Source organism: Rhinolophus hipposideros (assembly GCF_964194185.1).
Source record: "Rhinolophus hipposideros genome assembly, chromosome: 6".
NCBI lineage: Eukaryota > Metazoa > Chordata > Mammalia > Chiroptera > Rhinolophidae > Rhinolophus > Rhinolophus hipposideros.
The window spans coordinates 80,363,015-80,390,962 of NC_138052.1; the positions used below are offsets into that span (position 1 = coordinate 80,363,015).

The 27,948-nt window shown below is 35.5% G+C and overlaps 1 protein-coding gene across 18 annotated transcripts in view; it reads right to left on the minus strand.

The window, feature by feature from the left end:
- Nucleotides 1–22,255: 22,255 nt before the first annotated feature.
- The window catches only part of IKZF2 (IKAROS family zinc finger 2), a 148,554-nt gene continuing 142,861 nt past the window's right edge, over nucleotides 22,256–27,948 (minus strand). For 17 of the 18 annotated variants that reach the window (XM_081051517.1, XM_081051525.1, XM_081051528.1 and 14 more), the window contains one exon: nucleotides 22,400–23,423. In XM_081051517.1, the coding sequence (XP_080907643.1) occupies nucleotides 22,699–23,423 (725 nt within the window). In that variant the 3' untranslated portion in view covers nucleotides 22,400–22,698. Of the gene's footprint in view, nucleotides 23,424–27,948 lie in introns of all 18 variants that reach the window. The other variant, XM_081051516.1, reaches the window with a different exon arrangement.

Consider the following 27,948-nt stretch of genomic DNA (forward strand, 5'->3'; position numbering starts at 1 on the left):
GCATATGACTCTTAAAAGAGCATAATAATGGCATGTTTTCATCTCCCTTTTCTCATCACCCCCTCACTCCTCATCCCACCATAGCCTGCCCTTGGCTTCAGATGCGTTTCCTCCATCCTGGGCACCCATGACCTGTACACTGCTAAACCTACTGCGTATTTTTCACTCAACAGCAATGGACAATTTGAACACTCCTCTTCCTCCTAATTTTTTGGCTGCTCCTTTATTAATCCCATTTTTGGCTTTTTGTTTTCCACCCATACTTCAATAGTCTTCCTCCAGCATTCTCCTTTCTTACACTGTTTTCTTTTCTTCTCTGTTCTTCAGTTCTTTCTTTATATTCTACTAAATGCCTTAGGAGATCATTTATACTTTTTTATGGTTTCAATTACCATCTGTATGTAGATGCCAACAAATCCTCTATTACTGAGCCTTACTCCTGAACCCTATATATGCAATTGCTCATAGGACTTTCCCACTTGATGGTCTCCTGACATAAGCACCGTGTTTCATTATCCCCTCACACTCCTCAACCAACCTTTTTCTCATTAAAGTAGCACACTTGTAAAAAATGGCACTGCCTGGCTGGCCCGGTGGCTCAGGTGGTTGGAGCGCCATGCTCCTAACAGCGGCCGACCAATGATGGGCGATGGACTTCCTCAGCTGGGGGGAGAACTAGGCTCATCATACCAGCATGGGCCAGGGAGCTGTGTCCTACACAACTAGACTGAGAAACAATAGCTTGAACTGGAGTGGGGGAAGGGGCAGGCAAAAAAAAATGGCACTGCCTACCCTATTTCTTAAAACAGAAATCTAGGAGAATCTGTATTTTACCTCTTCCACTCTTTTTTGATCCCTAAATGTCAACCAGTCATCATAATTTGTTGACTATAACTCATAAATATCTCTAAAATTTGCCACATATCTCCAAATCCATTGCTAATGCCTTATTCCAGATTGTCATTATTTTACTTAGATTAATTTATCTCCTTCCTCCTTATTTGTTCCTCACTAACCCATTCTCCACCATCCTCAACAAGTTATCTCACTTCAGTCCAAATATGATAATATAACCCCTAATGTAAAACACTTCGAGATAAAGTTAAGAGACTTAACATGATTTATAAGGCTTTCCAATACCTGGATCTGGCCCTGCTTCCCAGCCCAGAATACTTGCCATGTCCATTTTTGGACATGTTCCAAAATGTCCAAAATGTCGTATGTTCCAGCTACATTGAATTTTATTCAGTTCCTCATGTCTCTTTTTGTCCCTGTTTGGCCTGTTTGGGATGTTCCCCTCTCCCAGTCCTTTCCTTTTCTTGACTTAGTCCTACGTCAGAGTTCCTATTCTCTAGAATTGATTACGTCTCCCCATTATAGATATCTAAGATCACAGTACTTTCCATATGACCACATCATGTTTCGTTACTAGAAGCTCTTGCCCACATGACTGCTAATAATCAGTAGTTTCAAATCAGAGAACTATAAAAATGTTATCTACATTCCTTAAAAATTTATTTTAACCTAATACGTTTAAATGCACATTCACCAATTTTTTTTGATATAGTGCTATAGCTTTAAATTTAGAGATAGATCTACTCAGTCTTTCTTTACCATAGTGTACCATGTGTAGGTTCTAGTTTCACTTTGTTTAAAGTGGAGTGACACTTTGGAACAACCCAAGTGTTCTTCTATAGATGACTAGATAAAGAAGTTGTGGTATATATACACAATGAAATACTATTCTGCCATAAGCAAAGATGAAACGGTACCATTTGCGACAACATGGATGGATCTTAAGATTATTGTGCTAAGTGAAATAAAAGACAGAGTCGAGAAGCGTATGATTTCACTGATACGTGATATATAAAACTGAAAATAACAAAAGAACAAGACAAACACGAAGAAACAAAAACTCATAGATACAGACAATAGTTTAGTGGTTTCCAGAGGTTAAGGGGGAGGGAGTGGTAGATGAGGGTTAAGGGGATCAGATATATGGTGATGGAAGGAGAACTGACTCTGGGTAGTGAACATAAAATGTGATATATAGATGATGTATTACAGAATTGTACACCTGAAATCTATGTGACTTTACTAATAATTGTCACCCCAATAAACTTTAACAAATAAATAAATAAATACATACAGTGGAGTGAAAACTTAAAAACATTTGCAAACAAATCTGAATGGAAAATTTTCTGGACTATTAAGAATTTTTTTCTGAGTCTTTTTTGGTTGTATCTCCTGTACCTAGTTTTGATAGAAACATTTTTTTAAGTTAGTTTCAGGTGTACAAAACAATGTAATAGACATTTATATCCCACCCATAGTGATAACCCCTTTCCTCCAATCTACTACCCCTCTGACATCGTATATAGCTGTTACAGTTCCACTGACTATTCCTTATGCTGTACTCAACATCTTGTCACTATACATGCATATATATTATATATATATATATATATATATATATATATATATATATATATATTATATATAATTATAGTTGACATTCATTATTATTCAGCTTCAGATATACACTGCAGTGGTCAGGCACCTACACCATCCATGAAGTGGTCTCCCTGATGAGACAAATGTCCATCAAATACCCTACAAAATCTTTACATGATTGATTGATTATATTCCCCAAACTGTCTTTCATATCCCCGTGGCAATTTTGTGGTTACTGATTATGCTTTCTAATCCCCTCATCTTTTCCCTCATCCCCACCCGCCTCCCATCCAGTAACCCTGTTTTTTCTCTATATCTCTGAGACTGTTTGATGGAAACATTTTTAATGATTGTCTTTTACTTAGTCTTTTCAAAATGTTCCAACTTAATTTTCAAAGAGACGACTCTTTCATTTTACACTCTATTTTATTGAATAATGTAAGCAAGGTTTAATTATATTACATGGTTAGAATCATAAGTCTACTGTCATAAATAGTTTGGGCATAAACACAACTCATTCTTGGCAAGCATGCAACTCAACCAATGAGAGAAGCGTGTAGGCTTACTGAAGTGTAGCCTACTGGCTGTGAGGTTTCACGGAGCTCTGAATATTAATCAGTTTGTTTTGCAAAGGCATTTGGTAGTATTGGTTAATTTGCCAAGTCAGTTACGTGGAGGTCTGTTAAAAGTATTCTGTTGACACAGTTATCGCTCTTCTGCTCTGACTATAGGCACTGTGAGAACAGAAGCATGCCTGTCTTAGACAGGGACCATCTCTCTTTCTATTCACCACTATGTTCACTATATGTGTTGGACACACATTAAATATTTGCTGAAGGACTGGATATATTAATACGTATGTACACTACCTACCCCTCATCCTCAATTCTTCCTCCACTATAGCTCAAGTGTCAACAACTTTAACTGATCTATGCTCCAAAGCAAAATGCATAACTGCCCGTTTTCTTCCTTACTGTACTTACTCTATACCTACTCCTAACATACCACTTCAAAATACTCCTATTAACATCTGTTTCTATTTCTCTTTAATCTGTTACATCTCTCTTGAAGGCAGGAAATCGGTTTTATTTTTCTATCTTGTGTTTAATATATAAATGGCACATGCTATTATTTATCCAAGAAAATGAATTAATAAATAAATGAATGAAGAAAATACCTCGGCCATGTAGGTACTCTTGTCACCACTTTAGATGAGGAAACTGAGGCCAGAAAGGTTAAATAGTTTAAATAATATCACAAAGAAAATAAATCTTGGGGTCTCATTGGTCTGTGGACACCAAAGCTCATGCTCTTTCTTGTCTATTATGTCTCCTTCAATCACCAATAAGATAAAACCTCTTTTGATAATGGAAGTAAAGTATTTCCTGGCCCCAATCAATTCTTCTTACTTGACAGTCATTTGTGAATATTACTATTTTCTTTGCTTGATTTTTTTCCCCTGTAGACTCATAGGTAAACAGGAAGAAGGAAAGGCAGATACAGAATGCTTAGAAAAAAGGATACAAACCTGAGCAATGAGCAAGAGTATATGGTTTGAATTAGAGGAATGTGGAGGTTGAGGTGGGACAGAGATTATATAAAGCATACCAGACCCAAGGATACAGATTTACCCTATGGCATTACTTGGCCCATGGAATGAGAACATTTGTATATATTATCCATGCCATTGTTCCCCTCCATGGAGGATACCGTATTTCCCATGTGTGGTTTGGGAGGGCTTCCTGGAGCAGGTTGATTCCAAGTGGTATCTTTAATAATAGGGAAAAATGTAGCTTAGTGTTTGGAAAAAGAAATTTAATCTGCAGGTTGAAAGGCCAATGATATTGAAGGAATTGACACAAATAAAAAATAGGCATATCTCGAAGATGGTCAGAGTGAAGAGTCATTGAAATGTTACAAGAAGCAATGGAGAATCTCCATAGACTCAAGAGAAGAAACACAGAACATTGTTTTATTAATGATTTTCCTGCACCTCCAACTCCATACCACTGACCCTTGCATTCATCTTTGATTTTGTCCAACTTAGACTTGCTTAATACTCAAAATAGTTCTTCAAATACCATATCTTATGCAAATCTCTTTCCTCTCACACTAGCAACTTCCTATTTTAGAAAATTCAGAACTAAAATCAATTTTCCAGTCTGCTTAACACTTCTATATCTGGTTTTCTTTCCATATACTTAATGTAGAGGTTCAACTTTCTGTGATTCACCACAAATTCTCTTCTGTGTCATCTGATTCAAACACATCCAGGATATCCTACTATCCTTCCTACCTCTACTCATTTTCAGTTTTATTTGGCAAAGACATATGTCCCTTTTATCTTTGCCAAAGATGTATGTGTCATTTCCTTCAATAGCATCTCTATAACATGGTCTCTTTTATTTTTCTTTACTCTTGATAAATACTCTTTAACCCACAAGCAAGCTGGGTCAGTGGTCTCACATTTTTCCCACTACCAATTCACGTAAAGCACTTTACCAATTTACTTCCCCTAAAAATCGAATTGACTATCTTCAATTAAAAATAAACATACAAAATCATCTAAAACCATAAAATACATCAATTTTAATATACTCTATCTTCATGTTTGCATCGCTGGTCTGGCACTTGCCAACCTCATCGATTCAGGCAAGCCACTATGTCCTTTCACATCTCTTCTTACTCATTCTAATAGATGGAGTGGGCAACGGCATCTATACTATATGACCATTTTGAGGATGAAATACGAAAATATGAGAATCACCAGCGTGACCTCTGCATGATAAGGACGTAAAAGGTAGCTGCGGTCATTATTATTTCACAGGAGCATTTATGCAGTTGAGTTTAATTATTAGGCTAGATCATAGATCTGCCGTTAAGCCCTTGAACTGTGACTCGTCTAAACTGAGATGCATGGTAAGTGTAAAATATACACTGGATTTCAAAGGCATCGTGAAAAACAAAGGTGAAAGATTTTATAAGTTTTTATACGTTTACCTGTTGAAATTACATTTTAGATATACTGGATTACAGAACATATGTTAAAATTAATTTCACTTGTTCAATTCTTAATGTGGCTATTAGAAAAAAATTAATTACGTAGCTTTTATTTGTTGCGTATATGATACGACATTTCTATCGCACAGCACTGCTATAGCAGACAGTCACAGACTCGTGAGTAGGTTTGGTTTTACTTACAAGTCTCGTCATAAATTTTCTATCACAGGTGAAGTGTAGTCACTCATAATGAACTTTTATATTCTTATAATCAATACACATTTAAAATATTTTGAAACCTTTTATTATAAGATATATAGAAGATGCTCTATGAGGATTATAGAGTTTTAAAAGAGTGATCAATATATTATAAGTTGAATCATATTTATCAAATGCCCTCCTTAGATAGCCTGTGAAAATAATAAAGCTTTACTTGGGCAACATATATTTATGCACCCAGCTAATTTATATCCGTGTGAGTAATTGAAGATTTGTATGATAATAAATGGGAGAACTTAGTTAATTTCACTACAAGGCACGCAGATTACCAGAAGATCAGTAATAGATTGTGGTTAAAAAGTGGTCCCAGAGAAGCCTAGGTAAGTAAAAGAGATCGTCTAAAAGCTGTGTCAGGATATGGGGTTCTTCTATGACTGTACATCCTGCCTCTTGGTGTGACCTTGAGAATCATCTGACTTTGATGAAACCCCAGTCCCCAGTCATGCGATTAGCTCGTTATGAAGAGAAAAAGGTTTTTATAAATAAATTCACCAAAATCTCATGATGCAGTCCTCAGTTTCTATCTCTGCAAATTGACATGATCTCTAATAATGCGTAGCTCAAAATAGGATGATAACACATGGCACGTTCAAATAAGTAAGTGTAAACAGACACCTACTCTTGACATTTATATATGCTACAAATTTTAAAAAGATAATTTTAAATATCAGTCTACCGTATGGATCACAAAGAGAAACAAGAAACTGCTCAAACATTCATGAGAGAAGAGACACACATGACTAGACCCCATCCCCTACACCAGGTGAGATAGATGGGGACTTTCTGGCAAAGCAGTGCTCCACGTCTGTGTAGGGCCGGGTTCTCTGCTTCTGCTCTGTTTATCCTTCTTAGACACATTCAAATTCAGAGGAACTGAAAATTAAGATATAGTTCCCTTAAAATCCCCCTGTAACACAATTTCAACCTAACTTTTTAGTTGTCTTTCTAAAAACTTCCCAACAAAATTTTCCAAATCTATTGTAAATACCACCTTTACTATTATTTGTACCTTTGTTTTGACCCTTGGTGGCAGCTTTTCTTTATAGTCATTTTTACATAGTCTTATTCCTACTGTTTTTAGCATTCCTTGATAGATCTACTTTTTATACTTTACACATTAAACCTCTGTGTTAGTACACACACACACACACACACACACACACAGACACACACACACACACACACAATATACTATATATATAAAATACCACTATGACATCCAAACAGGGTTTATAAAAACTTAAGCTCAGATCTCTCTCCTAATATTAACCCAGTATCTCCACTTTTCTAGCAGACATCTCCACTGGAATGTTATACTAGCATTTCACACTCAACACGTTCAATATGTTCCTCATCTCTCTACCTCTCAAATCTATTCTCTCCCTGTGATTCTGATGTCAGCCAATGGCACTATCATGTACCTACTTTTACAACTTGGAGACTAGGGTACCATCCTTAATTTATCCCTCTTCCTCACTACTTACCTACGATCAATCAATAGTCCAGCATATTCTACCTTGTAAGTATCTTTGGGATCGAACCACAACTCCCCATGTCCAGACCACTCCCATAGCACAAGTCACCATTATCTTTTTCCAGCATTTACTGCAGCAGCTTCTACTTCCAGTCTGGCATCCCTCCAAATTAACCTCACACTGAAGCCCAATTTTGCAAATCAAATCATGTCACTCCCCAGTAGAACTTTCATTGGTCCTTGTTTCCCTTGGTATGAATTCAAATTCCTGGAGTTACAAAAACAAAGCCCTAATATCTAACTCTACTCATCACTCCAATTTTGTCTCTTGCTATGTCCCTGTTCTCATTTTAAGCTACAGCCATATTGAACATGCAATACCCTGAAGGTACCCATTTGTATTTATTCTCTCTATCTTTGTTTTCCTTTCTCTATAACTCTCCTTTGTCTTATCCCTTGTGTCTTTCTCTCTCCAACCTCCCCTCCAGGACTTGCAGTCTTTCCTCAGCTTAGAACACATCTTCCCCTGTCACCTTTCTGTCTTCAGCAAATTTACTTCCATGTATCCTTTTGGACTCAGCTTACATATCACTTCTACGAGGATGCATTTTCTCACTCCAAAGCTAGCTTAGGTTCCCCTTCCATTTCTTTCCACAGCATTTTACTTTTACATTTACAGTAATAACTGTAATGTTTTATTCCTAATCATTTGTCTGCTTCCTCACTGTAAGATAATGTCCTTGAGTACAGGAACTGTGTCTTATTCAGTATCACATCCTAACCACCACACCTGGCACATTGGACGTACTGAATAAATGAATGAACTCCCTCTAGTACTTAGCAGAGTGGCTATATGCTAGGCACTATAATCCCATACATGTTAGATGATTTTACTAGTGAATACTAGAGCAAGAACCAATCATACACAAAGAAAGAGAGTATAGAAAGGAAAGGAACAGATCTTATGTTCTCCTCAAACTTTCCAAATGGACTCTAAATAGTCTGCACATTCTATCCTCTTCAAGTCTCATCTTATAGGCTAATTCTGTAGACATTTGCTTAATCTTCTCCAACGACACAGAGTGACCTTGCCAAGAATCCCAGAATGAATAATGTTCATTGGGCCAGAATCCTAGAATGAAGATATACTTGTTTTTTGTTCTTTTAGCACTATTTACCAAGTAATTTCTTCAGAGTTCTTAAAAGAAATAAACAAAAGCCTTCCATCTTCAAATAATAACAATGTACTCCTTTTACCTTGACAGAATCAGGTTTAAACTTAGGTTCTAAAATGTATACATTCTTTCATAATTACATATTCTAAATACTCTGTTTACTATTACTCAAGAAAATGATCAAGAATATTTTTCATGCTTAGATCCATATGTAGGCTTACTTACAGTAAAATATGACAAGGCCTTGCTGTGTCATAAATTAAGTGTTACTACATGTAAATCAGGCCTGCTTTGTACATTGTGATAAATGGGAGGGGATAAGTCATTCACTCTTCCTGTCATTCAGATGGCCAGTGATGTAGCTGTGTCCTTGTTTCTCCAAATTAGTTTTATTATGAAGCTCTGCCATAAGAGCTGGACAAATGGGATGAATTCATATCTGATAGACCAAAACAAATTTAGAAGCTGAAGCTCTATTCTCTTCCCAGACTATTGCATTTGTAATTTACATGGTCTCAAAAAATGAAAATAAGTCTTACTTAAAAACAAGAAAAGCAGAAAAAAATCTGTGCTTCTTAGAAAAACAGGGATTTATAACTCAGCCTCCAGACAACTAAAGAACAAACGGCACGTAAATCGAAAGCAAAGTCTACACATTTAAAATGTAAAAGTGAATAAATTATATTAGTTGTACTTTAACCCTGCACTGGTGTAGGTGATACTTGCTGTGTAATAATAGCAGGCTGATAGTCTGCCATTACTGCTATTTGATGGCTTCTATGGGCTAGGTGTCCATGAGACACTAGCATAGCCCAAAGCTACTTATGTATAAATATCTATGTGTTGACGAATAATTGTAGTTGAGTTACACACATTGGAAATGTGGCTGGCAAGGCTACTGATATTAGTGAGCCACATGATCACCAAAAGGAAAACACATATTCTTTATTATCTTGGTCATTTTTGAAGGCTCTTTTTTTTTTTTTTTTTTTGAACTAGGTTAATTGTGCCAGGTTTTCTGAATCAGATACAGGAGTATAACATAACTAATCCAAGCAAATTGTAACATACTTCGTCTAAAAAAAAAACCACAAAAAAAAGATTGAAGGAGTGATAATTTAGTAAATTTTTTTATAGCCCCAAAGTCACCATACCAAATTCTTTAGTGTTAAATTTGCTGTAGTTAGAAACTATGAACCAGAATAAATTATTCTGAGAGGAATTCAAAATACATTAACACAAATAAGCTTTTTATTAAAGCTGAGAGATACCATGTTGAATATGGTGGCTGGTCTCTGAAGATGATAACTAATATATGTATTTTTAAAACAAAGCAAATTTTTATAATTAAGGCAGATAATGATTTTCAGCACACTATAGTTTAAATAGATAATATTGTGTGTCCATTTTAGAATTTCTACAAACACACACAAACAAGCAAGAGATATAATACTACAGAGCTCATGTTTTTTTCAAAGTAATTAGGCAGTGACCCACTTCATATCTCAAAGACTCAAGAAAGCTGCTGGAATTCTTGGCTAATAAAGTCCCTTTACCCATACCTGAAGCAGAGTTTTTCACTTGCTCATTATGTGATCAAGTGATCACGTCCTTACCTATAATCAGATTTGTTAAAACATTAAAGAGGAAAGCAGAAGACTCTGGGCTTACACTTGTAGCTTGGAAAATGTATCAGTGTTATGGTATATCCAAACTACCATTTATTAGGATGAGTACAAAGTAATTTGGCTAAGAGTTTGGAAAAAAACATGAGTCATTTGTTGTCCTAGTTTTTTTTTTTTTCCCTTGAGTGTTATCAAATGATAGTAATATATATGCATGTTACAATCTGATACAAATAATTAAATAAATAAAACAGTGAAGAGAAGTGGAGTGGGGAGACAAAGAATAGACTGTTTGAAGGCCAAAATATCAGTTTACTTACATTGTAGAAGTAAAACAAGGAGAACATGATGGCGGGCGTAACTACAGCAACCATCCCTGAAGACTGGGGAAACTTGTCAGGTCAAAGCCAAGAAATTCCAAATGGTTGTACTTGTCTCATTCCTGAGGATAGACAACATGAGGTTGGAGTTTATTGTAAATAGATCACTTCACAATGGATAGAATTGGGATTGGGGAGGGGGGTGCTTCTTGGAAATGCCCTTATACTACAGAATTCATAGCAAAGAGGTACATTAGTATGAGTACCTAAGAAGAATAACATAATGTGCAGGCTGCTCGCTGAACTTGGAAGACATAATAAAATGACAACTTATCATTGCAAACACTTGGATATCATGGCCAGAGCTTCTAGCACTGATAACCTCATATTACTCATGATGAGTCAGCTCAAGGTTTTTAAATAGAAAGGAATCAAAAAAACAAAGTACAAATACTAGAAATTATGTTCTACAATAAGGAAAGAAATGAGTCTGTGGATAAGGATAAAGTTTTAGAAGTGGGCAAAGAATTCCATCAATTATGAAGGAATTTTGGTACATAATCAAAAGTTCACACTTATTTAAATTATGTCTAAAAATCAGTCTTTAGAAGATCTAGTTAGGATAATTTACCCATTTTTAAAAAAATTTCAACAGAAAAATTTTAATTCCAGGTTACTTTGTCCTGCTACTTAATGTATTTTCTCAGCCTTCCCGACCATGTCAATGAGTTACTTCATTTGAGATCATTTTGTTTAAAAATTAGAACAAGCAAAACATATTTGTAAGGTTATGTTTGCTGAAACATTTCTTGTTGTCCACTACTTTGTAATATTTGCTGTCCTAGTCTGTTTGGGTTACTATAACAAAATGCCACAGACTAGGTAGCTTATAAAAAACAAATTTATTTCTTACAGTTCTGGAGGCGGGAAGTCCAAGATCAAGTTGCCACCATGGTCAACATTCTGGTGAAGGTTCTCTTCCTGGTTCATAGTTGGTGTCTTCTAGCTATGTCCTCACATAATAGTGGAAGTGACGAGGGAACTCTGTGTGGTCTCCTTTATAAGAACATTAATCTCATTCATAAGGGCTCCACTCTTAGGACCTAATCACCTCCTGCAGGTCCCACTTCCTAAGACCATCAAATTGGCATTAAGATTTCAACATGTGAATTTTGAGGGGGTGCATACAAACATTCAGACAATAGATTTGCCATCCCCCGGTATTAATGGGGCTTATCAATCAAATGTTAAATAAACTTCTTTAGAAAAGAAGTATGGGCTAAGTATATCCGGAATTAGATTGTACTTTTAGCTTTTTTTTAACTTATGTGGGGTGTTTATGAACAAAATCACAACCCACCTGAACCTGTTTCTGTATGAATAAAATAAAGTATCAGATACCCTACAATTTCCACGGGAATTTTGAGAGTACATTAGATAAAGCCAGTTAACGATTGTGTTGATTTGTAAAATACTTGTGAAAAAGGGCATAGTTATAATTCATATACGAGTACATTCTGGTTGCATTAGATTACTTATGTTGAAAGAGACTGTATTTCAAATTAGTTAATTAGAATTGTGACAGGGTGAAGAACAACAGATAGCAAATGGAACAACAGGTTATGTACAGAAGAGAGGGAAAGAGTAAAAACGTCGATGTGGACACAGGTGAGGAAGGGGGTGAAAAACAAGCTTGAAAGAAATGTAGATGACTTACAGGACATAATGAGAAAAAACAGGGAAAGAAGGGAAGAAGGTCCTGGACTCACTCCTTGGTCTGGGATATTCTCCTTTCAGTATATGCATGCCTTTTCACTGCTCTAATAGCTAACTGCCCTAGGTTCCCCATCCCTACTTTTGAATGGGGAATGTTAGAGTTGGAAATTGATCCATCATTTGCAAAAACTGCATGGGCCAGTCTTAAGTTTTTTAATCCACCAAACCAGAACTGAAATGTGGACCCATAGCATTGATATACTATGCACTTTATTCTGATTCCTCTTAAATTCTCCTACTTCTCCATCAGAGTATTTCACAAGGCACTCCCAGTACACACAGCTGATTTTGGTCCCAGTCTCCATCAGTTGAGGTGAAATCACAACATCTAGTGACTCCTGCCTCTTTAGTCATAGGCTTACCTAAGGTCTACTGGAGCCCAACACACCCACTTACCTTACTTCGTTTTTTGCCTTTGGTTCTTCCTGGAGAATTTAAAAATCTTGCTTCTTTGCATATGTTCCAATTGGTAAGATGATTAGGTTCATATAGATCTTTCATGGCTTTCTAGAAAAACAACTCAACACCAATATGGGCAGTATTTTTTTTTTTAACTATTTTGAGGGATTTGTCATGCGCCTGACAAAATTTCAAGTTGGTCTAAACCAAGACATATTCTAGGATTATAGAGTAATAGGAAGGAAAAATGCAAAAAACTGTTTCTTTTTCTCAGACAGGGAGATATGATTTTTTCCAGGATCCCCCCCCACTTTTGCTATTTTTATATGGGACTATGGACATTTTATCTTGTCAATTTCTCCTGTCTGCCTGTTAGGCTAGTTTATGAAAGATCCTCCCTCGTGTTTTGTGCCAAATCTGAGAAAAGAAGCAAAATTCAGTTTTACCATATTCCTCATTGGTACTTGTTACGACGTCAAAAAAAACACACAAACATATCACACTGGGAACTGTTAGTAGGGTTATTAACAAAACATGAGGTTTTGATGAAAGTTTAAGGGGTCCATCTTAGAACCCTAAAATGCTAAATGAACTGCAATAATCGGGTGGCTCATGCCACGGACAGAGCTTTGGCTTGAGCATATATATAAAAAGCCTTACAATCACACCAAGATTTCAATTATTTCTCTGACCCTGCTGCAATAGAAAAATTAAGAACATAGGACTTGTTTTCTTAGAAAACTTTTTCATTTTACTTGTCACTATTATAAACCAGGACAATTTGTATTTTCTGATGATCTTAGAGGGATCTTGCACAAACTTAATTCTAGAGAGTACTTTATTAAGCTCATCCTTTTCTCTCCCTTGCTTTGCTACTTCATTTGTGCTTCTCCTCCAAAGTGAGGTTAGTAGTTTGAAGTAAAGATGGTCAAGGAAGAAAAATTTCATTTGAATTTGTAGTATTTTTCATTCTGTGTGGCATGTGGATGTGAAATTATTGGGAAATGTGATAAAAATCCACGAAATTCTGTGAATACTTATTGATGAAGATAAACTCTAATTGCTCTCTCAAATGTGATGGTGGACTTTAAATTGGCATGGGGGATAAGCTAAAGCTAAATAAAATGAGTTGGCAATCATACATGCCCTTTTACATTCTGGTTATGAAGATACTTGTAACAACAAAATTCTCGTGTTAAAGCAAACTTCATTTGTAAAATCTGAGATTATGACTCACAGAGTGGTAGTATAACATGAAGCAGAACAGACGGCCACATTTTTGGCAATGTGATTGAACAATCTCTATGATTTAATCTTTAATTTCATCTTGGTCTGACTCCTAAATGTTGGTTTCTAATATGGTTATTCACCATTACTTGGATTGCTTGTGTAATTCACTGCAGACTTTGGAGCAAGTCACAACATTCTTCCTTCGGGTCTCATATTTTTCTTCTATAATCAGGATAAGCTCTGAAATACATACCTCTTAGATTTAAGGATAAAATAAGATACCTACCTACATACATACATATATATGTATATATATATATATAAATATATACACACACATATATGTATGTATGTATGCATTGTGTGTGTGTGTGTGTGTGTGTATACAAGGTGTGATAAAAACTATGGCAAATGTTTAAGTAAAAATATTTATTACACTAAAAGACACATTGCCATTAATCCCCTTACAATACTCCCCATCACTTCAAATACACTTATCCCATTGTTCTTGCCACTTTCTGGAGCAGTTCTGGAAGTCCTCTTTCATGAGTGTCTTTACTTCATTCTCCATCATGACAACATTCCGTGTCACACATCGTTTCTGGTATGGCAATTTCTATCAAATAAAAAACATTACAGTGCATCCTCATCTACCTTATTCACGGAATCTAGCACCGTCTGACTTGTGGATCTTTCCAGAAGTCAAACTGACCATGAAAGGTAAACGTTTTGAATCAATTCAGGACACTGAGGCAGCCACCACAGTGCAACTAGAGGCACTCACAAAAGAGGATTTCCAGAACTGCTTCAGAAAGTGGCAAGAACGATGAGATATGTGTATTTGAAGTGTGGGGGAGTATTTTGAGGGGGATGAATGGCAATATGTTTTTTTATTGTAATAAATTTTTAAAATTCAGACATTCACCATATTTTGTTATCATACCTCATATACAGAGGGTGCCGAAAAAAATGTGTACACATTTTAAGAACAGAAAAAAAACTATTAAAATTGTAATAACATATACTGATAACAAAAGATAAATATAGGTAATGTGCATACATTTTTTTGGCACCCCCAGTATATAGTATAAACTGAAGAGAGATGTCATCCTTAACCAATCATGGAATACTTTGTTCTCTGCTCTGGTGGACTATATAGTAATAATGGAGATTACTGAAATCACATATATCCACATCTCTGGGTCAGAAAGTGTGACACATACACATGGCAATGATAACTTAAACAAGCCAGATACTATTCAACAGTTTAATCTTCTGTATTTGGAACATGTTTGTGTACAGAATTTTCACCAGAAAGTTTTTATAGCAAACTTTTTATGTCAGAAGTTTATTTTATTGGTAAAATATTAAATAATATACAGAATTAAAAACTGCACTTACACTTCTGAGAAGAAATAAATCTTGGACAAATTATATGCTTGTTCCTGAGATTCCCTAAATTTATTCCAGTAGCTGTGCACTCAGACAGTACAAACCTTTATAATATAATCCTTTTCACAAAGTATTACAAAGTTTCTGCAGCTTTTTAGTTGTACACACATACACACACTCACACATGCATATACAACACTCATACACATGTACACATACAAAGTACCCACATACATGCACAGAACATGTATGTGTGTACATTAAAAACAAAGAAAATACAAGTCCCATATTTTAGTCTGCAGTGATAAAACTGTTTATCGGAGGTTTCCAAATTGGTAGATAGCAGAGTGACTTGTCACACAGCTGCAAAGACTGTTTCAGTATTTCCATAGTAGACCTCATTTTCTGAGGTATGATATTTGAGCCTTAAAAAAACTACATTACACTGAGCAAACCTGACATACAAGGTCTGGAATTTCAATTTTACATATATATTTATATATAATTCTTTTTTAAACAATAGTTTTATTTTCCCAAATTATTAGTTTGAAAAAAATGAGGTTTACTGGTTTCACCTATTTTTTTTTTCTGCTAAAACTCAACATATTCTAGAAACTGTCAAGCAATTAGTTTTTAAAGTAGTCTAATTACCTTTGGTATTGTTAAAGAAAAAAAATCTAAAATGGCCAAGACACATACTGTACAAATGCAGTAACTGCCTTTAAGAGAAATGCCAAAGAAATGTTATCTTTTAACAAAATATGTATTTACATTACAGCAGTTTTACTATAGGGACACAGGTATAAAAAAAGGAAACCAACATACTACATATAAATATGTATGATACGAAAAATACTTCTTACTTAAATTTGTATGAAAACAGAAGTGCTCCAAATATTTCTTAAAAATTTTCTCCAATAAGTGATAGGTAAGTGTTTAAAATTGAGCTAAGTGCTTTGCTTTTATTTTAAAGTTCATTTTCAAAAGGAGAAAACTGAAATAAAAAAATATTAGGTTCTTAATTTAAAACACTGAGCAAGGGTCTAAAAGATAATTCAGTCTTTAAGAATTTCAACTTTAGGACACATTTCTCAGGCAAAAGATACTAATTTCAATGGAAATTTAGCCTAAATAAAAGTACCATATCAGACCAATGATTTCCACATTCTCTAATCTTCTGACTGTACAGTGTTTTTCTCTTTGCTTGTTGTGTCCTTTAACATGCCATGATTTTCAAGGGTTTCTTTTCATCATTAACTGAAGAACAGGTTAGAAAACAAACAAACAAAAAATAACCATAGTTTTTAAGACTTCAATGAAAGTATTGCACTTGTACAGAAAGAAAAGAAAATTATCTTTTAAACTAACTAGCAGAGGCAATCATTCTGGGATTGCAAATAACACATGGTCTAAAAGGTCCAACTGTTAAGAGCAAATATGGAGCCTGTAGAGCCCCCTCCAAACCTGGAATAATATTATAGTAATGTTAAAGCATTTTCTCCCAACTGGGCGACAGTTAAGACTTTTTGCTGTAAATTTTTAACATCTTCCTAAATAGTTTTTAAAAAAAATGTTTAATCTCTCATAATATACACTTTAGGAGGAAAACCAAATCAGAACACAAAATTTAACAAAAAGGAAGGCAAACATACATATTATGATTACATAATCTCTGAAATCATATTTTAGGTACCCAATATTTGAAAGTGAAAGTAACATAAAGGGTATATGCCTTACCATTTTTAATCCAACTACTTTTCTTTTTAATATAAAACTACACTTGAGTATAAAAATATGTCAGCAGATTATACAGCCAACACACAAAAAATTAAGACTTAAGAGACCCATCAATTGGAAATGAGAGTTAATCTAATCTTCAAACTAGTAGGGGATAAAAGGAAGAAAAAGAGAAGTCTGAAGACAATGATGAAGGGACATGAACAGAGAGGAGAAAAGAGGACGGAGAGAGTAGACAAAATTTGAGAAGAGATAACAAAGAACTTTGTTACACAGATGGGGAAGTGACTTATGTTCAAAATCTGAGTGCTTGACAGTCAGTTTTTTTTATCACAGTTTCAGAAATTGAACTACTTTTAAAAATCAAACACAAAAGAAAACAACAAAACCCAGAGTCCTTCCCTTGTTACAGTGTATTCAATTTTAAAAATTCATTTCCAGTAAATTAAATTAGGTAGAATCCTGGTAAGTGCATAGTAGGGGATTCAGTGACTTCCACCCATTTGAGAAGCTTTTCTTACTGTGTCACTTGAGGTAATTTGAAGGGCCCAATTAACTGCAAACAGGCTTATCTGTACCTAGATGAAGTTATATGCTATACTTTGTGGCTTAGCAGAGGGCCTCTAAATTTTATATTTTATTCACAATAAAAAGGACATCTTAGAAAACTAGTCATTCACGTACCATTCTCTGTATGGGCAAAGGTTAATTCACAACAAATTCATACAGAAAATATACAAATGCAATGTTATGGGAGAAAAACCCATAAACAGAATTAGGAACTTATTTCTAAGAGTGCATGTGAAAAATATCCACAAACTTACAGTACAGCAAGAGAAAACTAAAAAGCTAGAAACAGAATGTTACATAAAAATCTTATGGAAATTCCAAATTTTTAGGTTTCTGCAATAAATGTAAAAATATTGAAACTGTCATTATTTGGCCTAGCAGCGATACACTATGATAAAAAGAAACACTAGCATATCACAGCTTCTTGGTCATATGACATTTACTTTGTATAACAAGCAGCTCTTGATTTTTTAAAAAAGCTGTCATATCCTAACACATCCATTGCAAGTAATACACAACCATGGTACGAAACCATTTGAGACTATAATTTGGAGAACGCAATGTGATATGACTCTTCAGTTTTGTTTTGTTCAAGGAGAATTAATTACCTGCTTCTTTACATTAGTCCTTAAAATATAAACCGATTAGAATACAGAGCTTCTCAACCTAGCACAACACTAGTCATTAGGTCAAATTCCAAAACAATACTGAGTTTTACCAAAAATTCCACTAATAAAGCCTGCCATGATACGAGAACTTAAACTCTTCCTTAAAAACAAAACAAAAACATACCATAATGCAATTCACAGCTAAAATTTCACTCTACCTCATGTTTTACCTGCATAATCTTGTAATGGTATTCAGAAATACTATCTAACTAAACTGATATTAAAATCTGATTAAAAAATTTCCTTTTACTTTACACATGTGAGCTGAAAGTCTGTATTGGAAATTCCTGTGACAGTTTTGCCCTAAGAACAAAAAGATAAATTATATAGTACTCAATTTTAAGTGATTTTTAAAAATACATAATAAAAGTGTTGTAGGAGTCCAAAAGCTTATCAACACTCTTTCAATGCATTTTAAAAAGGCACCAATATAAAGAAATTTTCTAAGTATTTAGAATACATTAAATTCAGGATCTTAAGAGACCAGTTACTGTATATTTTAATTATTTTGCAGAAACTGGAGATTTAAAAATATTTCTAAGATAACTTTCATATATACAAACTTCAGTTTCACCCCAACTCTTTTTTTCCTTTGCATTTGGGGAATTTCTGTTTTAGAATAATCTTCATACAGATAGTACTTACTAATATATAAAATATAACTAAAGATGATCACAAATGTAACAACCCTTTTTGTAAAATGAACAATTTAAAGTTAAAAAATAGCATAGTAGTACCTCTTATAATCTAAGTTCTGTCTTCAATCTAAGGGCATACAGTTTTTTATTTGTATTTTTGCAGCCTGTTCAGTTCTTTTTCTACTTTAAGGAATCATTTTAGAGATAGAATGAATTAACATTTGGAAAATAAGTAAAACATAATTTTCATCAAATGCCTCCGCTGATGTAAATTTTGTCAAACATTTATATAAAATATCATGACTTCACAGTGGGTTTTGTGAGGGGCACAACTGAGACACAAAAACTATGAATAAAAATATCAAGCTCAGTAAAATATTTTCGTTTATCTCCATGTGTCCACAAATACCAGTTGGTAATTATTCTTTTCTGTATCTTCCTATCCAAAAGTAATTTGTGCTTCTCTCACTTTGGAGGTTATGTCAAATTGGCCAAAAATCCCTTCTTTTTTGATTGTTTATATTTGTTCTGGAAGTAGTTAGTAAAGACATAAGGAAGGTCTAATAGTTGAAAATAGTCCTAAAGACACACCGTTAACTTATTCGGTATTTCTTAATACACAATCTGGTAAAATGTGAACCCAGAAAGCTGCTCAGGTAGTAACAGCAGTTCACCCTCTCTGAGTCCTTGCAATACATCTGATCACGCTAATTCTTTTCATGAATTTTCTTTAAAAGAATGCATGTGTGTGTGTGTGCACAACTGCTTGTATATGTGTAGAAAAGATAATCCCTGCCTTACAGTCAAGGTCTAAATCCTGGTCTCTCATTCTCCCATTTTGTCCCTCCAGAAAATTCTCAATGGAATGTTTCAACAACTCGAAATTTCTTCCAATCTGCTTATTGGTCACTTTCACTGTTTAAAAAGCCAGATGGGAATGGCTTTTAAAGTGATTGACTGCTATCAGAGAGAGGCCGCACACTTCTCCAACAGGAGCTAGAGACAAAATTCTGGGCAAAATTAGGGCAAAGCAATGTGATGAATTTCTGAATTTTTGCCAGAGTAGGAAATACAGAGGCTAACCCATTTCTGTGCCCCTCAAATACTTTGTATTGTGAAATCTCACCTAAGTAAACTGGGCATGTAACTGTTATGTAAAACTTGATTTATTTGGTGCCTGACCCTCATGCTTATTTTTAGGTGCTCCCACCTTGCTTATTTCCTTTTGTGAAGAAGAGGCATGTAAATATAGCCATCTAGATTTTTCCAGAAAGTACTGTGTCCACGAAAATTCTTCCAAACCTATGCATTTGAATTGACCTTGTCCTCACTTGTCCCTGCCACACCCTGAACCATCTGTATATCTTTCTGTTCCTCCTATGAGGAGGCAAAGAAAGTACAAGTAGACACTTGTACCAAATACGCTCTCACAAATATTAAGTCTCTTCAATAAAACAGATTCCCAAAAAGATTAAATCAGAAAAGGAGAGTGCTTGAGTACTATCTGCATGGGGGTATACACAACGCTTTAGGTCCACCTAAATTCAGTTTTATCCCAGGGCAAGTAGGTACATGATTGTTCACACATTAAAAAAAAAAAAAAAAAAAAGCCAGCAGGAAGAAAATCCACAGCTAATGCCAAGGCAATTCACACACAGCCAAAGTTATGCACACACTGACTACCATTCAAATGTTTCCTTAAATTGCTGTAAAATACAAACTCACTGATCTTATTTACCTATTTCCAAAAGGAAAAAATAAAATTCCAATTATTTATGAGTGGGTAGGGTGGAGGGAATCTCAACGACATGCTTTACCTTTGAATAAATTGTAGGTTCATAATGTACCAAGTCATGCAGGAAAAAAATGACAGTTGATAGTCTATTTAAAACATGTCACATCTCTGTTTTGGTGCATTCTCTTAGATTTAGAGAAATAGTTTGGATGTTTCTCTAAAAATAATTATGACAGGGCTAGTAAAAGAGCTGAGTTGTAACCATTTTTGCTTAGTTCTAGCTGTGTTAGTGCTTAGAAATTGCTTAAATAAGCAGATGGTAAACTAGAAAATGAGTGAAGAGCAGTATTGGTAAACTAGAATATGAGTGAAGAGCCAGATTTGCTTATTTGTCCATAATTCTCTAGTCTTGATAATTTTCACATGATACTGTATTAAGAAACATAGTTTCAGCATCCTATTAAATTATTTTTTTAGAGTAGCTATCAGTTACTGCTTAACAGAATTTCAGTATTCATACATGGTTATCAGATCATCCAGTTACGCTCTTCTCCCTAAACACAAGCAGAGACTTCTGCCTCCAAGGATGTCCCTCAAAATGACTTGAATTAATTTTACTCGGTTCCTCCCCTCAAATGCTGTTGGACTGCAAAGAAAAATTAGAGCACCTATAGAAATGAAATTAAAATCTGCACATGAAATATGGTAACATGCATGGATTACAAGAAGAGAATTTCTGTACTAAGGGCTTGAGATTCATTTCTGACAAGGACTCATAAGTAGTTGAATGTTTTTGAGACGGAAAAATGTGCAGGGTATAGTCACTTTTGCTTCGGAGTTCCATTGCATTTTGTACTCCACAAAGGGTAAAAATAAGCTGTGTTTTCTGTTTTCTCTATAGTCCAATGTATAGGTAACAAAGAAGTCACCTTTTCTTGCAGCAGAAGTGGTAAATGTTAGTACTGAAGAAATACTAGAATAAATAGCCCTAGTTCCATAAACTTAAGGGGTTCAAGTTACCACATTCAGATCAAATTAGCGATTGCTCTGAGGAGAGTTTGAAAGAAATAGCCTATAGTAAGATTTTTAAGACCTTCCACTGGAAGAGTAAAAGATGAATGGACTACGGAGAGAACACTGGGTGGTCACAGCTTGAAAAAAACAGTGAAAAGAGAAATACCAGAAAAGGGATTTCTGAGTGTCTCCCCGCCCCCCAACTGTTAGCCCAATTATATTTTTCTGCTGACTGGTTAACACTGATTAAATGCTGATAAAGTGGCAATCGTAAGCATACTTTTAGAAACAAATATGTATACTATGAGACCATCACATTACAACGTTAAAAGAAAACTTCCCAAACAAATTTATGAAAAGAAGAGGTCCCTTCTGGAAACTGACTGCCTGTAAGCCGCTCTTAGACCATATGTTATTCTGAAAACTAGATGAAAACACTAGTCATTAAAGGTGTTAAAAGTAAGGCTGCCAGGGTGTCTATAAAATGCCAGTCATCAAAACTACGGAAAAACAGTGCTTAAGTTTAGAAAAATAAGATCATAGGACTTCAGATGTATTGTAGGTGTCCTTAACTACCTGTAGTTTAAAAATTTTGCTATATGGTACAGTGTATAACATACTGGATTATAAATTCCATAGGGGAAGTAAACATAGAACCCACAACAACGACCCATCCAAGGAGTTATCACTGAAAATAAAGATGAATTTGTGTTCCATGATCTCTAGAGGGAAAAAAAAAAAGTTTAAATTTTGAAACAAATTCTTCTTTGAAGCGTTCAATTACTTAGACCATTTTAAACTGTGAAAGTCTTACCCATAGAACTCCTTCCTGCCTTCAATCATAATCCTGAACATCAGTGGCAAATCAGAATCTCTTAGGTGAATCTATATGAATCAAGTGATTTTTTTTTTTCAAAAGCATGATATACGTTATATCTATGCATGGCAGAAATCAACTGCTCTTAAAATTCCCACAAAATAAACAAGCCATCTTATCAAGAAACAATATCCCCTGTCCCTTCTCTCTTCTGTTTCTTACTTATTTTAATTAGGCAGAGCAAAGACACTGCGTCCACAAAATAAGATTAATGACAGTAATAATATTAAAAAAAAAAGGTATGTCAACATCTTAGGGAAGGTGGGATTGTAAGTGCAGTATTTCTTCATGTGCAGTTTGTTACTTCATAGGGGTCCCCTTTGGAATGAAAAGGCCTAGTGGAATGTGTGCTCCCCTCGAACAATGTGTGATGAAAACTCATAACGGTCCTGGCTTCTGTAGCCACAGATGTTGCATTCCAGTGGGTCCCGGTAGCCATGGCAACCCATGTGAATGGTGTACATGACATGGTCTAGGAAAAGGACTCGGCAGTGCTCACACTTGAAGGCTCGAATCTGTTCTCCTTCTCCATTGAAGACTTTGTAGATGTCCTTCAGAGAGCCCTTAGGAGCCTTGGTGGTATCCAAAGCCTTCACATCCTCCTTCATGTAAGCTGGGCTTTGTTTCCTCTTGGGATTTAAGGCAGGGTTTCCTTGGTAGGACTGGTGGTCATCATGGCTGCTTTCTGAGTCAGTAGAATCCAGGCAGCTATTGCTGGGAGAGGCCTCTCTTTCCTGGGGTCGACTCTTTGGTCTGATGAGAGAGATAGGGCCATCCATGTTGTTTTCATGACTATCAGAGGTTTCCCTGCTAATGGGTCTTTCTATCCTATTTGGATGATAGACCTGAGAATAAGCTGAGCTTATCACTGGGGCCACCTCAGCGATTGTGCTTGGCGGGTGCTGCATCAGAGGGTGAAGGGCCTCAGCTCCAAGGTAGGTGATTGCATTGTTGATGGCTTGGTCCATCATATGAGACTGCATCAGCTCAGCCTCCTTCTCATATGTTAAGTTCATGTCCAAGTGAATGTCTGGGTAGCTGAATCGCATGAGCTTTTCCCCTGAAAAAGATAGGGGAAGAAAAGTAAAAAGGGAGGGAAAGGATACAACAAAATTAATGGCTGGATTAAAAAATATAAAAGTACAACGCTAACTCATCAAATCCATTTTTCATAATATGGTAATCTTATTCTTTGGATCAAATATTTGGGCTCTTTAATTCTGCTGAGACTCACAAACCTGCAAACTCTAAACCTGCAAAGAGGATTAGTAATAAAAATTTCACAAGCCATTTGCCCTTGTTCTAATGCCATCATGAAAATGCATCCAGCCTGAAAGGTATGATTGAGTGTGTTATCTTATTTTCATTACCTATTAAAATTTCCACCTGTCTAGACATCAGCAGCTACCAGAGAAAGAAAAAAATACCAGGTGAAAATAAGTCAGAGACTATGTTTGTTGTTGCATATGTTAAATATCAGTGACCAAGCCACAAAGATCATAAAGGTGAAAATAATCTGGTTATAACATCTGTCACCTCACCGTTGTGTAGTGTTACTTTGGCTGATTTAGCTGCTGCATTAGAAATAGTTACAGGGCCAATATATGTCATTTTGGAGAGCTCAAAAAAGTCACTATTAAAATACTGCTAAAAGTTGTATTGTCTGATAAACTGAATGAAATTTAGGGCTACTTAAAAAAGAGGAGTTACTTCCAAAAGACTTATAAACTTGGGAAATATTGTTTTGTTGTTTTGTTTCTTAAAAAGGATAATTATTCATTTTTACATCACACCTTTCTTATTTAGACATAAATGGTGTGTACACCCATTGTCAGTTTTCTGTACTTTTTCCTGATTGGAAGACGATGTAGTTTTCCCTTTAATATTTACTTCAACAAATTTTATTTTAGTATTTTAATTCAACATAATATCTAACATTCACTATAAGAGAGTTTGGTGCATAAGACAGGAGAAGTAATTTTAATTTTTCTCCTTCAAATATCACCAACTTTGGACAGAACATTTTATCTTCTCAAATTTCTGCTACTAAAACAATGTAGCTTCCTACTAATTACCTAGTTATTCTGATAGGTAAATCTTACAGATAAATGCTTCTTAAAAATACATGTGGTCTTCTTATAAATGTTTAGTATGTTGTTGCAGATGGATTTCTGACTTGTAATATTGATAGGAAATATTGATCCACAGAACTGCATTTTGGAAAAGCACTTTCAGGTAGCTAGTGTTATCTCAAGTTTGAAGAAAGGTCCCCAAAGTGAGATCAGGGTAATGATCAGAGCAATGAAAATGGAAGAAAAAAAATGAGAAATTATCTCATAGTATCCAATTTAAGATATTGCAATGTCAAAAGTTTAAAAGTTAAGCTACACAAATCTAATCTATGTTCTCAAAGAGTTTACAGTTTAGAGGGAGTGACAGCAATTTAGGGATCATTTATAATACATGTGATATATGCTATGTGGTCAAATATGAGGAATACATATCTCTTGCTAGGGGAGTAAAAGAAGACTTCTTGAAAAAAGTGGCATCAGCAATACAAATATGATGGCAAATATTAGCCAAGTAAAAAAACGTGGGGATGGAGCAGCTAGTAAAAAGGCTCAGAGGCAACAGGGTATGAACTCCTTCCAGGGATTACTTATACTTCAAAATGGCTGAGTATGAAAATAGATGAGAAAGATGGAATCATATAATTTAGGTCTCATTCAACCGCTAAGGAATTTAAATTTTATCCCGAGAGCAATAAGCACAGAAAGGACTAAACAGGAAAGTGATTTCACTAGATATTTAATTAGCAAGATGGTCTAGGAAGTTGTTGCTAGAGACCACGGTGGCCTGAACTAATATAATGGCAGTGGAAGTGGAGAAAATTCAATGGAATGGAGAGAAATGTAGAAAATGAAGTTGTTAAGGCTTCGTGATTATTTAGACATAGAGAATGAGAAAGATAAAGAAGTTAAGCATGAAGTCCTGGTTTCTGGCCCTGGAAACTTAGTGGATGGCAAGCAGATAGAAAAGTTGATAAATTCGGGTTGGGAAATCTATGAGTAAGTCATGTCCAGTAGGTACTGAGGTACAGTCTCTAACTCGAGAGAGAGAGAGAGAGAGAGAGAGAGAGAGAGAGAGAGAGAGAGAGAGAGAGAGAGAGAGAGAGATGTGGGCTTGAGATGTAGAGATGAGAGTCATCAGTTGGTTGAAAGTAACTTCAGAAACCACAGGAATAGACATCACTCACAAATAGTTAAAGTGTGAAGAACAGAAGGTCAATAATAGAAACTGAATGAAAACCAATATTTTTATGCCTGCCCATAGACCAGGGCAAGTGGGATTCCTGCACTGGGCCCTATGTTTAGAGAGCCTGGGCTTTGCTCCTCCTGGAACGACAAATGTGCAGGAGCAAGGGACTGTATCTATCTGGAGCCCCCTCCCTAGACCATATTCTAGCCACCTGGGACCCCAGAACTCCTTGCTCAAATGGCTCTGAGCTTGCACCCAGGGTCCTTTTCAAAGGGTCCACCCTCCTAAATACCAATTGTGCTGCTGGTGTGCACACCCTTAGGCTCGAGGAATGGCCGACACACTACTATTCACATGCTATGTGTGGTTACAGATGTGAAAAGAACTTGGATGTGCAGGCTGAGGTGCCTACCTATGTGTGCATGAGGCTCCTTTTGGTATTGGACAGAACCAACAATATGTCTAAGAGAGTGGACTGGCTCCAGACCAGGGAGTGGTTCTACTTGTGATGCCAATGTCTGGCATGGAACTCCAAGGAACCTGAGAATTCTATATTTATTTGAACTCAGTCTTCTAAGTTAAAAGTGTAAAACATAACAGTTTTTCAGCTTGATTTACATTAAAATATTTGGGCATATGAATGGAGGCCTCCTTTAGTACTTTTGCCCCCATTTGCACAGCTGTTGGGGTAAATCCATAAAAAAGACAGAGAAGGAGAGTCAGAAGCTGGAAGATATGGAAGAGAGGTCAATGCCATAGAAACCAAGGAAAGAGAGTATTTCAAAAGGAATTAATCATTAGTGGCAAATGCTCTCTAGGAGTTATGTAAGATAGTCTAAAAAGGGTCCAGTAGATTTGGCACTGTGGATACTAGAGATGAACTCAATAAGAATAATTCCGATGGACCATAGGGAAGAAAACCAGGCTGCATAGACTGGGGAATGAGTAGAAAGAAAGAAGTTATGGAAAGTAAGCATAGGGAATGCTTTCAACAACTTCATCTTTGAAGAGAAGGAGAAAGTAGATACTAGCTGGAAGGAGACCTGGGTCTGAGGGAAGGTTTTTTATTTTTTTGTGTTTTTTTTTTTTTTTTAACCATGAGAATTTATCACATTAAATTCTGAAATAAGAATGCTAATAGAGGGGAGAGACTGAAATATAAGTGAGGAAGAAGAAAATCATAGTGTAAGGTATTTGGGGAGCTAGGATAAGAGAATTCCAGAGCACAAGAAGAAATTAACCTTAATCATAAAGAGAGATACTCTTTCATTGAAACAAAGAGAAAAGAAGAAACCATTCAGGTAGATGCACATAGTCCTATAGGATTAGTGATATTATACTGAAATCATTTCAACAGATTTTATTTTCTGTGAATCTAGATATAATATCATCAAGGAGTGAGATACCATATTTGCAGAGAGTAGAGAAAGGTTGAAACAGCCATAGTGGTAAGTAGGAGAGAAGACTAAGCAGGGATGAATTAAAGGAAGGCTGCTACATAGTATGGATGGGACAACTGGTATTTGAGATCAGTTATTCATTTACTTTTAGTGACAACAATTTGTAAAGCTGTGGGATTTTCTCCAAAAGTATTAGCAGCTATGCAGATATGGAAAAGAGCCTCAGTCGGCTTCACTAGAGCGTGGGGTTTCACCAGGATGACGTGATAGAAGGACAAGGCAGGAGGCACCAGAATACTGGAAAGAGGGTGGGAAAGGTGGTGAACCATGGAATCTAAGCTGAACAAGAACAGAGAGAAGGAGACAAATAGATATGCAGAAAGCTCAGCAATCATTGGCCTGGAGGGCTTGATAGGTAAAATAACAGTATTTAACTGAGGGATATAGCAAAAAGGAATTTATAGTAAGTGTGGAATGATTATTTTTTTTTTTTTCATTTCAAACATAGAAATAGTGACTACATGATTGTTATACATTATTACTAGGACATAATCCAAATTTAAAAAAAAGCCCCAAATTCCTAATAAAAATCTAATGTCATTATTTCAAAATATAAATTTAAAAAATCTGTCCCTCTTTCCTAAGGAGTATAATCAAATCAAATTGAGAGAAGCATCTCTAAGTCATAAAAACCATGAAAATGTTACAAAAAGCAGAACTAAATAAATTCAGAAGATAGAATAGTAATGAATTTCGTATGTTCCCAACTACACTAGTGTCTTGTTGAGATAGAGGCATTGAACGGACAGCCGTCAAATTAATCAATATTGAAAAACAGATGAACTGGCATTTAAAAAAAAGTTATCTATAAAAAGGAAGAAAGAGAGACAGAAAAGTTAGCTAGGGCCTGTGGCAGGCCTTTGCGTA